This window comes from Protopterus annectens, chromosome 8.part0 (assembly GCF_019279795.1).
Source record: "Protopterus annectens isolate FY-2018-M chromosome 8.part0, PAN1.0, whole genome shotgun sequence".
Taxonomy (NCBI): Eukaryota; Metazoa; Chordata; order Ceratodontiformes; family Protopteridae; genus Protopterus; species Protopterus annectens.
Genome location: NC_056741.1, coordinates 805637321 through 805651618, shown reverse-complemented (window position 1 = coordinate 805651618; position 14298 = coordinate 805637321). Strand labels below are relative to the sequence as shown.

Sequence of the window (14298 nt, the reverse complement as noted above, 5' to 3'; positions counted from 1 at the left end):
AACAGTACGAGCGTAACCTCTGGTCTTGATACCAGAGGAAGTTACAAGTCTTAAGTTATGTCAGGAAGTTAAGGAGTAACCTCGAGAATGCAGTGAGCTCATCCTGCAACAGAAAACTGTAGAGAGAGAAACTACCCTATAGAGAAACTAAGGCCTTCATTTTAGCTTAAATAGTAATAGACGGAGTCACAACAGGGTTAATCAAAAGATATAAATGTAATTGTCAGCACAACATAGTGATGAAAATAACTGAATGAGGCTCAAGTGATTGACAGTTAAGCTACAGAAAACAATTTTTATACATTTTAGTTAACAAGGTCACACCCACCTCAAAGGACTGTGGCCAATAAAGTAAGTCCAGGTCATTAATCTTGGCCTTGGGTGTTGTCTTTTTGTTTGATGACTTTGCAGTTTATCCTAGTGATGGACAATGTTCTCTTGCCTTTGGCAGCCTTTATGAGATCAAAACAAACTTCTAAATAAATATAGTAGAACAAACATCAGACTCTGTAGAAGTGTGTACTACATATGTGTGTTAGAAATCCTATTACTGCTGTTTACACAAACTGTAAACCAGACTGCGTAGCGTTTTTATATATTTTATTTTACTGCAAAAAAACACATGCTTTACATCAATTCTGCTGCTGTTTGAGCATAATATAATGTTAAAGCAGCATTTTTAAGTATTATTTTTTAAACCGATAATAGTATTTTATATATATATATATATATATATATATATATATATATATATATAGTTGTGGTTTTATCCAAATTGTACATAAAACTATATGAAAAATCATAAAAGGAACATTGTCACTTTTCTGGCCACAGTATGTCTACAACTGTCTAAATGTGTGCCCCAAACAGGTACATAGCTTGTAACAAGGGAGGGTGACCTAATGGTTAAGGTGTTTGTCTTACAAACATAAGGTGCAGGGTTTGAGTCTCACAAGGGATAATTGGCTAGGCTTAAAATGGCTCGCAAGGGCAGTTAGGTTAGTACTAATCTATGAACCTATTTATGAACCTATGAACCTATAGGCAGAGTCCCTCATTGACTCTCTTCAAGAGGAATCTTGATGAGTGGATGGGAGTTCGTAGATTTACTCCGGGTATCACTTCTGTGTCACTGTTAGACAGATGCACAGTATACTAACCTCGAAAAAGGGCAAAGCAACATTCATTTTAAAATGGGTGGCGAAAGCCAAACACACTCTGGCTAGGCTTGTAAATGCCCTAGGGCAGATAGCCTAGTATGAACCTATGAACCTATAAAACAGTATGTTTAATGAGGGGAGGGGGTTGAAAGTACTATATACATTAAGTGCTTGAGGAACAATATTTTGAGAAATGTGTCCATCGTTCTAAATGCTATATGGCTTAGGAAAAAAAAAGCGTGGAGTACAAAATAGAATTTTCTAGATACACCCCTGCAGCGGATGGCTCATATAAAATACTTAACACCTTTAATGTTTTCTGTTGTCAGCAGGACCTTGTGGTTCTGTACAGATCTGTTGTGATTTAATTATCCCTGTTTCCACTTTTAATTTACAAAATTAGGCTGAGAAAACAGAATCAATATATTCATGTAATAAATCAAAGTATTTTAATAGAAGAGTAAAATAAAACTTAAGTAGGATTCTTTATTTCTGTAAATTGAAATGTGAGATTGATATGAACTGGTTGTAACCTAACTTGTGACTTGTTTAGGTAATTATAAATATCTCTTTTCTCAGAGCTCACATTCTTACAACAGGAGAAACTGTTTTAGCTTAAATGTGAAATTCTTGCTTCTTTTGTTGACCACACAGAAGGGCCACGTCTTTTTTTAAATTAACATTAAACAAACATTTCGATAGTCTTAGTTTGCAATGTAGGCAGTCCCCAGGTTACAGGAATCTGACATGACAACCCATAGATAAGAACGGGCTGCTGCAATGTCACAAATAATGTGATAATAAATACAAATCCTTAAAGTTGCCCAAATCTTACCTTGAAAATTAATTATGTTGTACCTTCCTTTTCCCCATTTGTGAAGCTGCTCACACGTCTTGTTAGAACAGTTACTTACACCTTCACAGGGAACAAGAGAGCGCTGTGTTGGTGATCTGATTGATCATGACAGCTGTCTTGTACGCAGTATTGAAGCAGTTACTGTACTGTACAGTAGAATGGGCAAATGCCATTGCGGCTCACTAGGGTCTAGGTGACAATAGGAGGTCTGGCAAAGGTCTTAAGTTCAGGAAAGAGTGGAAAACATTCGTGGGTGATGCCTGTATTACAGAAGTGTGAAACATATATTGTTTTGTATAGAACATTCTACTGTACTGTAGTGTGTTAACATTGTTACTGTCCTGTTACACTGTACTTGCAGTATTACTACAGTATGCAGTATCATGTTTGATTTTTTGTTTTATTTGGATGTTTTATATGCAAAGAAAATTAAAGTAAATACTAGACTGAGGCAAACATTTGTCTAAGTGCCATTTAATAAGAACCATATGTATTTGTTTTGACTTGCATACAAATTTGACTTAAGGACAGACTAAAAACAGATCTTGTCCTTAACCCATGGACTGCCTGCATACAAAAGACCACCCAGTGTGTATGCAAATCGGCCAAAACTGACTTTGAAAATTGTCCTCCTAGCCTGAGCAAAATAAAAACATTGTCATTGTTAAGGAGGAGTGCACATATTTAAATTTAAAAATGTATGACTAGCAAATGTATAAATCCATAATTCTCCAGGCTTGAGCACTGTTCTGCTCACATGAGTGAAAACAGTTTTGCCTGTATCTGTCTTGGGTGTTGTCTTTTTGTTTGATGACTTTGCAGTTTATCCTAGTGATGAAGGACAATGTTCTCTTGCCTTTGGCAGCCTTATGAGATCATTTTTACATTTTTACAGACAGCTGTTAGTTCATCGCCTTATATTATAAACTTCAACTGCACCCAGATGGTGTGTAACTTGTTTGTTCTTTGCTTCAGTAGGTACATCATCTCTGAGACCCAAAGCTGTAACAGTAATATAGTCCAATCCCAAGGGATATGGTCAGGTATATTAGCAGATAATTTTAGTGCTAATTTTACCTCCTCTAGCCACATTGTTGCCCAGTTTCCTTGGTACCCACATTGTTGCCTCCACTTTCCTTGAAAATTTCCCATAAAATAAATCTTAAACCCCTTCAGAGGCTACAAATAATGTACCTCTGGGTCCAGGGGCAACATACCATGCTTTATTCTCATCTCTCTCAACTCTGTGCTATCTGATCCTCTTTTTAAACTGTTTGTCATCAGCCTATTCATAGGGTTTGTAATGCATTGAAAATGGCCGCTGTAATAGTGGCCCCTCCACAAATCTGGGTAATTGCAGGCCCATCGGATTTGTTAGCCAACCTCATTTATTGAGAAGTAGACAACTTCACTGGTTTGTACCTCAGTTGTCTTTGTTTTTTAAAGTGCATGCGTGTCCACAGCTTTTGAGGTTTTGCTTTATTGGGCTGAATGTACCCTTAAAGACGTAAAAGGTCATGGGCATTCAGATGCCATGTAGCTGAAATACTTTGTCCTTAAGGGATCATTTGCATATACCCCATGGACCACCATTACAAAGCTAAAACTCTAGCTTTGCTGTTTTTCTTTTTTTCCCCAAACTGAATGGTTTGCCTGTGGGACCTTTTTGCCATTTGGTTTGGTTTGGTTTTATGCAGCATGTAAGACTGAAAAAATAATACATGTAATTGCAAATATAGTAAGTTAAAACAACAAGCAACCCAAAACCGATTGTGGTAAATAAATACACTGATAAATATTAAAAAAAATGTAATAGCACTTTCAAGAGAGAAAATTAGGATCTACATCCTTTATTCTCCTCTCTTAAGACGTCAGAATGAATCATAGTAAAATTTAGCACATTATTTATATTCAAACCATCCAATGAAACAGCAAGATTCAATCAATTAATGGTCTTTATAAAATTATTTAAAACAGTTAATTGTAAATGCATAAATGAAAAATAAGAATACAAATATAATTGTAAAAACAGCTTAACTACTTTCTCCAACAATGTTTAATCGTTTTTCTTTTAAAAAGCATTTAATATTTATCATGTCTTTCAAGCCTGGGAATTTGTCAGCCCCCAGTTTTAGATGTCATGGATTTTCTTTGTTCCATTTTTTCTTATCACCACCTCTCCAATCGGTAGGTACCTGTTGTAATATTGAAAACAGAAAGTTTTTATAGTTTTGACAATGTTGTGCATGTTTGAACAGTGCACTTTTATCATTTTTAACCCTGAATGATTTATACTTTTTAAAAGAAAAAAGGTTAAAGAAAGTAGTTAAGCTGTTTTTACATTTCTATTTTTATTCCTTATTTTTCATTTTTACATTTATAATTGATTTAAAGAATTTTACAAAGAACATTAATTGAATCTTGTTTATTGGATGGCTTGAATATAAATGTGCTGAATTTTACTTTTGATTCATTCTGATGAAGTCTTTTAAGATATAAGTGGAGAATAAAGGATGTATACGCTAATTTTGTCTCTTGAAAGTGCTATTAAGTGTTTTTATTGGACACTAAATTGGCCCTAGAGATGAGTGCATGCATGTGTGTGCCTTCTGTGGAAGGTTGGGCGCCAGGCTGGCAACTCGACACTGTAACAAACTCCACTGTCAATCATGAGAGGACAGGTGATCCGCTGTGGCGACCCCTAACCAGGAAAAGCCGGAAGAAGTACCTATGAACCTATACTCTCTTCAAGAGGAATCTTGATGAGTGGATGGGAGATCGTAGGTTTACCCCGGGTATCACTTCTGTGTCACTGTTAGACAGAGGCACAGTATACTAACTTTCTCGAAAAGGGCATAGCAAAATAAATTTAAAATGGGTGGCGAAAGCCAAACACATTCTTGCTAGGCTTATAAATGCCCTAGGGCAGATAGCCTAGTATGAACCTATGAACCTAAGATGGTCAGAGTTGGTCTGCAATGCATTTTTTATGATTCTTAACCAAAATTTCATAAACAATTCCAATTATTTGCACAAGCCCTATTCAGATAAATTTAAATTATCTAAACACGTGGAATTTAATGCTATAACATCCTTACGTGTTAAGAATCATTCGTTACATCTCCATTGCTGTCTATTAGCAGTTGCCAGAAAATCAGTAACTAGAAATTGTGAAAAGTCTGCTTCTTTTCGTGAATTTGTGAATATAACCATTATTTTATAAATTGGCACTCATCAAATGAAAAAAAAATCCTCGGTAAGTTGTATATTTTTAGCTAGAATAAGGTTATAGGTAAATACAGTTAAGATAAAGAACAGTTTCACAAGTTTCAGCACAGAATATTATTTTACCTTTAAAGAACATTATTCATAATTATTTAAAAGACACATCTTGTAAATTTTGTAAGTAAGTTACTCAAGTCTTATTTTCTTTTCACTTAATTGTGGTAGTGCATATCTGAATTAAGCAACTCTTTTTGAGGTCATTGTTGGTTATTCACAATAGTGTTAAGTTCTTGTACTGTTTTAACAATTTGCTATTATCTCATCTGGAAAAATCTAAACATTTTAAATAAAAAAAGAAGTAATTATTGCTGACAGCCTGCAATTTCTAACACATTTTATTTGAATTTTTTCCACCTTCCAATTTAGCTCTGGCATTCTGGAACCCAAAGATGTTTTACGTAGTAATGGTAAGTTTACAGATTACGAATAATATGCAGACTGCATCTTTTGACTTGCTGTTTCTGCTAGTTTGAGATCTACTTATTCCTTTCCAGATTCCTCCATAATTCCAGAAATATGTTAAAAGTATTAAGAGTGGTGGACAAGTGTTCCACTTATTTTTGGTCTGTGTGACCACAAATTTGTTGTGAAATTTAAAAAAAAACTTTCCCATGATAGGCTCTACCTCACTGACACAGCTGGAATTCCAAGTTTTTAGCTGCAGTGGAAGAAGGTGCTTTGCCATTTCATGTTGCAATTTATGAAACATCATCACTTCTGAGTAGGTAACTACTTGTCATCAGACAGGTTTCAGCCCTTCTTGTGCATTTAGAATAATTGTCTGCTGCTAATGTAAGGTTTCAAATGGCCAGATGAACTCCTGGCTGTATAGAAGTGCATTAGATAGTAATGTTTCATTACAAATGTTGTTCGTTGGCCAGGCAGCCTTGTACTTCTCTGCTCAGGAGCTGTGATAGAATAATATTTGATTCTCCTTTTAGCACAACTTCTTAACCTCTTTGTCTAGAATCAGAAAGAAAGCAAACAGTAAATGGGGACAAAAATCCTAAATCGGAATCTCTCTTAAAATACTTGCAATATTAGTTCTGCTGAAAAATAAGAGGTGAAGAGCATGCTGATGAAAGTAGAAAGCATAAAAGCCAGGTTATGGCTCAACATAAGAAAAACCTATTGTCATCTAGTTCTGTTATTTAGAGGCTAGTTGCATAATGTTTAAAGTCTTCGCTTCTCTATCACAAGGTACAAGGTTCGATTCGGACTTCCAGCCGATGCCTTTTTTTCAGTTTGCATGTTCCCCCTGCGTCTCTGATGGGTTTCTTCCACCCCAAAAAAACATGCTGAGTGTTTCTATCTCAAAACTCACCCAAGAATGGAGCTGTGGGTAGCAACACAAACTCTAAATGGTGCCCTTTAGGGGGAAGAGTTGTATAGACCCTTGTTTGGGCATTTTTCATGGTGTGCAGTATCCTCAAGATAGGAGAACAAGGATCGTAATCCGCATCACATGGCTGTGCTAGCCACTTGATGGTGTAAAAATTTGTGATTTAGTTGACTAATGTTGCCAAATGGGCATGGGATTTGCTGGTGATAAGTGAGTTGAGGACCTGGCCTACTCCATCCTATGCCAGGGACCCTTGCAAATGGTGGGAGTGGTGTATGTGTCACTGTTGACCAGTTTATGCCTACATAAAGCCCAGCAACCCTGGATCAGTAAGCTACTGATCGGCTGGTATCCAGTAGCCCAGCTTGGGTTATCGTGGATAGCTCTGAGTGAAAGCTGGGCATAAAACTAGTCAATCTGCCAAACGTGAACTAGAAGGGTTATACTCAATGTAGGTTTACAGATAGGATGCGACTTGGAAGTGGATGACATGATGATACGGAGGAGAGAAGATGGAAGGATAATGCAGCCAAGCCACTTAGCTTAGTATCTTGAGTTTACTACTCAAGAGGAGGACAGGCTAGAAATGATATGGGAGTTTTGATGAGGGAGAGGTTCCAGAAGACTGTGATGGATGTCCATACAATTAGTGACAGACTCATGCCAATCGGACTGTAGCCTCATAGGACAATATTCATAATCTTAGGCTATACCCCTGAGCAGGCTTGTGAGAGTGAGGAAGAGGGTGTATTCATACAGCAGTTGCAGGACCTGTAAGGTAAAACAGGGCAACATGAATTGGTGTTGATAATGGGTAGCCTGAATGTACATATTGGGCCAGACAGAACAGGATATGAGGACTGCCTGAGGCAACAGGAATAAAGGAGGAGAAACCATTCTAGACTTCTGTCTGGCAAATGGTTTGATAGTAATCAACACATGGTTCAAAAGGAGAGATGGTTGCAAGATCACATACAAGAGTAGCCAACATGCAACTCTTGTTGAGTTTCTTCTAGTAAGGAAAGGGAACTGGGGTGGAATCAACAATTGCAAAGTTATTCCCAGTGAAACAGTCTGCCCACAGCATAAACCACTGGTTACTGCAGTCCACTGCAAGAAATGACCAGAGAGGACTCAAAGGCCAACAGATACTAGGCTGAAGACCTGGAAATTGACTGGCGAGAGATCACAGCAGTTCAAGAAATTACTCATGTCTTTGGCACTTCAAAAAGAAGAGGAAATAGGCAGAGTTGAAGAGTGGCAGTGCCTCAAAACAGCATGTGTAAGGACTAAAGAACAGGTATGTGGCCAAGCCAGGTTTGGAGTACATAAGGAAAGCTGGTGCCAGAATGCAGATGTTAAGTCATCTAAAGAAAGGAGTGCAGGAGAAAGTGGGAGATAGTAAAAGGAGACCAGTCTAGGAGGGAATACTGGTTGCCTAACAGGCTAAGAAAGGAGTTAAAATAGCAAGGAGCAAGATAAGAGGCACTATATCGGCTTCTAGAAAGTGACTCCATAGATGGCACAAAGAAACTGTATCAGGCTGCAAGGCAAAGACAAAAAGATAATGAAGGTAGACACCCTTCCTTCGTAAGAGATATAGCAACGACCTGCTCATGTGTCCACAGGACATCAAAGACAGGTGGAAGGAATAATTCCAGCAGCTTCTGAACAAAGAAAACACCACAATGATAGAACAGAAGGAGCCCACCATAGAAGAAATAAGAGCACCAAGGAAAATGAATTCAAGGAAACCAGCAGGCTCAGGCGAGGTTGCAGCAAATATGATAAAGATGTTTGGTGAGATGGAGGAGAAATGGCTCCTGAGGGTACTCCTAGCAGTGTAGTGAGAAAGGCATATCCTAGATAACTGTAGAATAAGTGTACTAGTGCCAGTATTAAAGAACAAAGGGGACACTCATAACTGTGGGCAGTACAGAGGTATCAAACTCCTGACGAATTGCATGAAAGTTCTGGACAGGTTAATTGACAAATGAATATGCAGCATAGTAGAAAGCGAGATGGCAGCAGTTCTGATTCAGATCAGAATCCAGCACAACTGACCTAATGTTTGCAGTGAGACAGATACTTGAGAAGACGCTAGAAATGAAAGTCCAACTGAGAATTTCTAGATTTGGAGAAATCATATGACAAGGTCCCAAGAAGGCTGATTTGGGCAGTCTTGCAGTGGTTTGAAGTCCCAGAAACATTGGTAGAGTTAAAGATGTGTTCAAGGACCTAGTGACTCTTGTACAAACAGTATTTAGCCTCACAGAGCTGTTCTCAGTGAGAATGGGTGTGCATCTTAGCTCATTGATGTTCATACTGGTGATGGACTTCATTAGCAGATAGGTCAGGGAACAGTTGAGCAGTTGCTGTATACAGATTATGTAGCATTACAGGCAGACTCTGAGCAAGAACTTCAGCAATGGATAGGGTGAATAGGATACAAAACTGATGGCAAATGGAATGAAATGGAGTACAGATAAGACAGTTGCAATTGCAGCAAATGGGGGAAATCGGAAGAAGCTGAGAATTAAGATAGAAGGAAAAATAGTGGAACAAGTTTGACTGCTTCATGTGTCTGAGAGGGTTGTCTGAGGAGAAAGGAAGTCTGAATAAGGAGATCAAAGCTAGAATCGGAAGGTTTGCAGCCAACTGGCACAGAGTGTCGGGGGTAGTGTATGAGAGAAGAATGCCAAAAAAGCCGAAAAGTAAGGTGTAAAAAAAACAGTACTACTGTAGGGTACAGAAACCTGAGCAGTAAAGGCAGAGCAGTCAAAGCAAGAGGTGATGGAGACGAATTGCCCAAGACTGGTGGTGTGATGCACAACATGGGGCAGACGGAGAAAGATGGTATAAGACCAGAAGCCAAAGCATTTCCAATTGCAAAAAGGTCAGAGAACATACAGTGGTTTGGGAACATGTTAAGAAAAGCAGAAGACAATCTGGTGAAGAATATTTGAGACCTACAAGAAGGAGGAGGAAACGGGCACACTGATGTTCCACTCATCAGGCTAAATAAGGAGAAAGTTACCATCGCCTGCCTGTCGGGTGCCAGGATCCGCCACATAATGCACGCACTCAGGTCACTCCACAAGTACAAATATGACTGTCATTGTCCATGTTGGAGTGAATGGCCTGAGATTTACCTCCCTGGACTACATGAAAAGAGACATGAAGGAGCTCTCCGATTTTGTAGCCCAGGCAGGTATGACCCTAGCCCTGAGTAGCATCCTGCCATCACCCAGTACAAGGGCAAAATGATTGACTTCAACAATTGGTTAAGCTTCTGGTGTCATTCTAAGGAGATCCAGTATCTGTCTGCCTAGGATGACATGATTGACAAGACCACGATGCTTTGCCAGAGATGACCTGCACCTGTCGCCCTTGGAATTCCGGATACTGGCTAAGACTCTTGCCATCCCTATAGTGCCTTTTTAGGCAAGGTTCAAATGACAAATTCACCACCGTAACAGGTGCAAGCAAGCAAAATCTGTGGGTAATGGTACTCGATGTTAGTAGTCTAAACCTCAAAATGCACTTACTCGAGGCACTCCTTAAAATGGAGAACATACACATCTGTGCAGTGACAGAGACCTGGTTCAAGGCTCCATGAGAGCACCCCTGCATTACCAGGCTGTAATTCATACCACACCTTTCGGCCACCTAACCTGGACCGAAACACTAAAAGCGGGGGAACATGTCCATATTCATTAAGGATATCCATATCTTCAGGCTAGTTGCTCAGCATAATGCATCCGAGATTATCCAAGTGCAACTAACTCTGGGCAAGACGGCAATCCAAATTATAGCTTGCTACAGATCCCCAACATGCCCCAGGATTCCCACTCCTCATTTCTAGATACACTGGAAAATATTAGGGTACAACCCAACACCCTAATAATGGGCGATTTCAACTACCCCACCGTTAACTGGGAAAACTACTTGTGTACCAACTCTTTTGCTCAACGTTTTCTGGAATTGATAAATTCCAATGCCATGGATCAACTTATCCACACCACCACCAGGGGCAGCAATATCCTAGACCTGGTCATTTCCTTACCTGCATGGGTGACCGGTGTTCCACACCAGAGGTCAATTCCTCATTGGTCAGATCCGACCACAAGCTAATCACCCTAGACATCCATATCCCGCCCCCACCACCCCCCATTAGGGAAACCACCGTAAAAATTTCTCCAAAGCCAACTTCACGTTTTTTAAGACAGTAGTGGCAAATGTCACGACACCCATCCAGATGGACAATAGAGGTATGACTGCTGAATCTTACACAAATGTACTTTATAAGCACTTACACTAGTGCATGGATTGTGCTATCCCTAACAGAACCAAGATGCTATCCCCCAAAATAGGAAGCCAATCTGGTGGTCCCCTGCCATAAACAAACTCTACAACAAAAGAAAGAAACTGCTGCAAAAGAGTAAAATCCCATGATTGGAGGAACTCCCTGGTCAACCTCCGTAAGAAGCTGAGATCCCTCATAAAAAACCTCAAAAGCAAGTTACAAAAACAAAATCACCACTGTTTGTTTCTAAAGACAACCACAAAGCACTCTATAGCTATGTCAAGAATCTCAATGACAACACTCAAATCTGCTCTGTTACAGCACAATGGCACTAAATGTACAGAACCAACATCCTGGCAGATAGGTTCAGTGCTAACTTTACCCCCCTCTCACCCCCTAAAGGGCCCATCTCTATTCCAGAAGAATGCAAAGTTCCTGTAATTACGGCTGCACAGGTAAAAACCACACTCTCCAAAGCCAAGAACACAGCATCCATAGGACCTGACAAACATCCCAGGCTGTGTTCTATATGAACTACAGAATGGACTGGCACCCCACTCAAGTACCATGTTCAATCATACCCTCACCTTAGGCTTTGTGCCCACTGAATGGTGCACAGCGACTGTTATCCCACTCCACAAAGGGGGATCCACCACGGACCCTAGGAACTACCACCCCATTAGCCTTGCGCACCTGGTCTGCAAGGCCATGGAACTTATAAACAAAGTCATTGGTAATCTCCAAACTCTGGACCCCACCCAGTTTGGGTTTGTAAAAGGTAGATCATATCTCCTAAACCTGATAGACTTCTTTGAAGCAGTCACCAAAACCGTAGATGAGGGGTAAGGTATCTAGATTTCACCAAGGCTTTTAACACCATCCCCCCACTCTGGAATTATAGAGAGACTCACTAAACTAGATATAAATCCCTATGTCATAAGATTGGCTGCTAACTGGCTCACTGGCAGAACCCACACGGTGAAAGTAGCAGGCTCCAAATGTGACTTCAGACCAGTGGAGTACCACAGGTTTAAGTCCAGGGTCCTCTTCTGTTTGGTATCTACTTCTCTGAAGTGCAGGCTAACACAGAAGGTCTTTGGCTAATGAAGTTCGCAGATGACTGCAAACTAGGAGCCATAATTGAAACTCCTAATGATGTGGACAACCTACAAAAGGGCCTCACTGAGACAGATGTCTGGTCTCAAAGCCATGGTCTCAAGCTCACTGCCAAAAAGTGCATTGTCATCCATTTTGGTAAAAACTCCGTACCCATGAACTACCACATAGGCAGTAGTCTACTTAACACCAAAAGTGTGATGAGACATTGGGATACAGGTGGAAAGTAGTCTCTCGTTTGATAATCACATTGCTACAGTGGTCAGGAAATCTTTTTATGTGGCACACCATCACAAAAGGTTTCTCATCCAGGTAAAAAGAGGTAATTGTTCCCTTCTACACATCACTCATTAGACCCATTATAGAGTACAATGACCCTTTTGGTATGTAGCGCACAAGACATCTACAACAAGTGCAAAGGCCACAGAAATACCTCGCAAAGAGGATTACCGGCCTCAAACAGTTGCCCTACGCAGACAGTCTCAAAAAACTCCAGCTTTACTCCGTTGCACATCACCTACTCAGAGGCGATCTCTACCTAACATACAAAGCTCTGTCAAACCCATAGCTGTTGGAAATGCTTCTCTTAAAGAAACCCCAATTCCTCCGAGCTACATGCTCAAGGGACCTAAACCTTGTCACCACAATAAACAGAATATACTGGAGGGATAGATTCCTGTCCCAGGGACGACTTATACTCTGGAACAAACTACATATCTATATCAAACAAAGCTCCTCATTAGCACTCTTCAAGAAAAATCTTGATTGGATGGGAAATAGGAAATTCACCCCAGGGATCACTGCTGTGGCTCTGCTCGACAGGGGCACAGGAAAATATTTTTTTTGGGTGGCGAAAACCAGGGTACCTTTTTGGCTAGGCTTTTATGTAGGCCCTAAGGCCAGTAACCTAGTACCTACCTATGAAACTGGTGTCCAACAAAGAAGTAGATTGTGAGAGAAGGCTTGTGACAGTTGGTCATGATTGTCAAAGAAGGTAGTAGGAGAGTGGCATTGAATAGAGAGAGATGGCAACAGTTGACATGACACCCCAGCCCCATGTAGAAAATGGGGTGGGGGGTTGTTGATGGTGATGATGTAGCCTTATCAAGTCTTTGCAAATAGATGGTGAAGTGGAAGCAGTAACAAATTTTATTTTCCTAGGCTCAAAGATCTTTTCTGATTGTGATTTGCAGTCGTGAAATTAAGACACTTGCTTTTTGGACAGAAAGGTAAATCTGGGTAAGATTTTAAAGAGTAAAGACTGCACATTCTCAACAAAGGTTCTTTTAATCAAAGCTATGATTTTCCTAGCAGTAAAATATGGTGCAGACACTGAGATAAGCAAGGTTGATTATCAAAATTAGGGCTTATGATTTGTGGTGCTGGAAAAAGCCTTTGAGATTTTTTGGGGCTAAAAAATAGTTATATGTAAGGTATACCCGAAACTAGCTCGCCTTCAGTTGTCACACAAGATCAAGTCCTAAAAGAGCTCCAAAAAGCTGAAAGTACTGCATGGATGGGTCCTAACAATATCCCTGGATGAATCTTTAGTATAAAGCACAATTTAGCCACACCCTTAACACTGTTCAGTCTCGGCCTCTGTACATATTGTTATCAAGGGGATGGCGAACAGCTACAGTCATTCTCCCTGCAATAAAGTAGGACCTTCCACAGACCCAGCTGATTACAGACCCACAAGTCTGGCCAGCCTTGAATGCAAAGCCATGGAAAGACTTTATCATAGAGTTGATCAGTCAAGACATAAGGAATTGTTGAATGCAAAACAGTACAGACTGCATACCTCAACCTGGCCAAAGCCTTTGATACAGTCCCCCACTCAGACATAGTAGAAAAGCTAAGTAAACTGGGAATAAAGCCCTGTTACCCACTGGATTGGCAAATGGCTGGCAGGTAGGATGCAGATAAAATAGGGGAAGTTGCCTCCACAAACAGATGAGTCACCAGTGGAGTCCTCCCAGGGTTCTCTGCTAGGATCTATTTGGCATCTACTTTTTCTGAAGTAAAATCCAGTACCAAAGGGCTCTGGCTGACTGAGTTTGCAAATGACTGTAAGCTGGGAGCAGTCATTGAAGCCTCAAATGGCTTAGCCATCTGATAGGAAGGTTTGACTCAAATAACTGGTTTCAAAATCCTGGTCTGAAATACCAAAAATGCGTTATTGTATAGTCTTCCTCAGGTAACTAAAGCAAGTCCCATTTTGGGAAAGCCCCCT

General features: G+C 40.1%; 1 protein-coding gene across 1 annotated transcript in view; it reads left to right on the top strand.

Annotated features, from left to right (window-relative positions):
- ATP6AP1 (ATPase H+ transporting accessory protein 1) overlaps positions 1-14298 on the top strand; it is a gene marked incomplete in the record, with an annotated part of 333375 nt that overhangs the window by 134746 nt on the left and 184331 nt on the right. Inside the window, 1 exon segment of the mRNA XM_044080269.1 lies at positions 5668-5708. Coding sequence (XP_043936204.1) covers positions 5668-5708 — 41 coding nt within the window.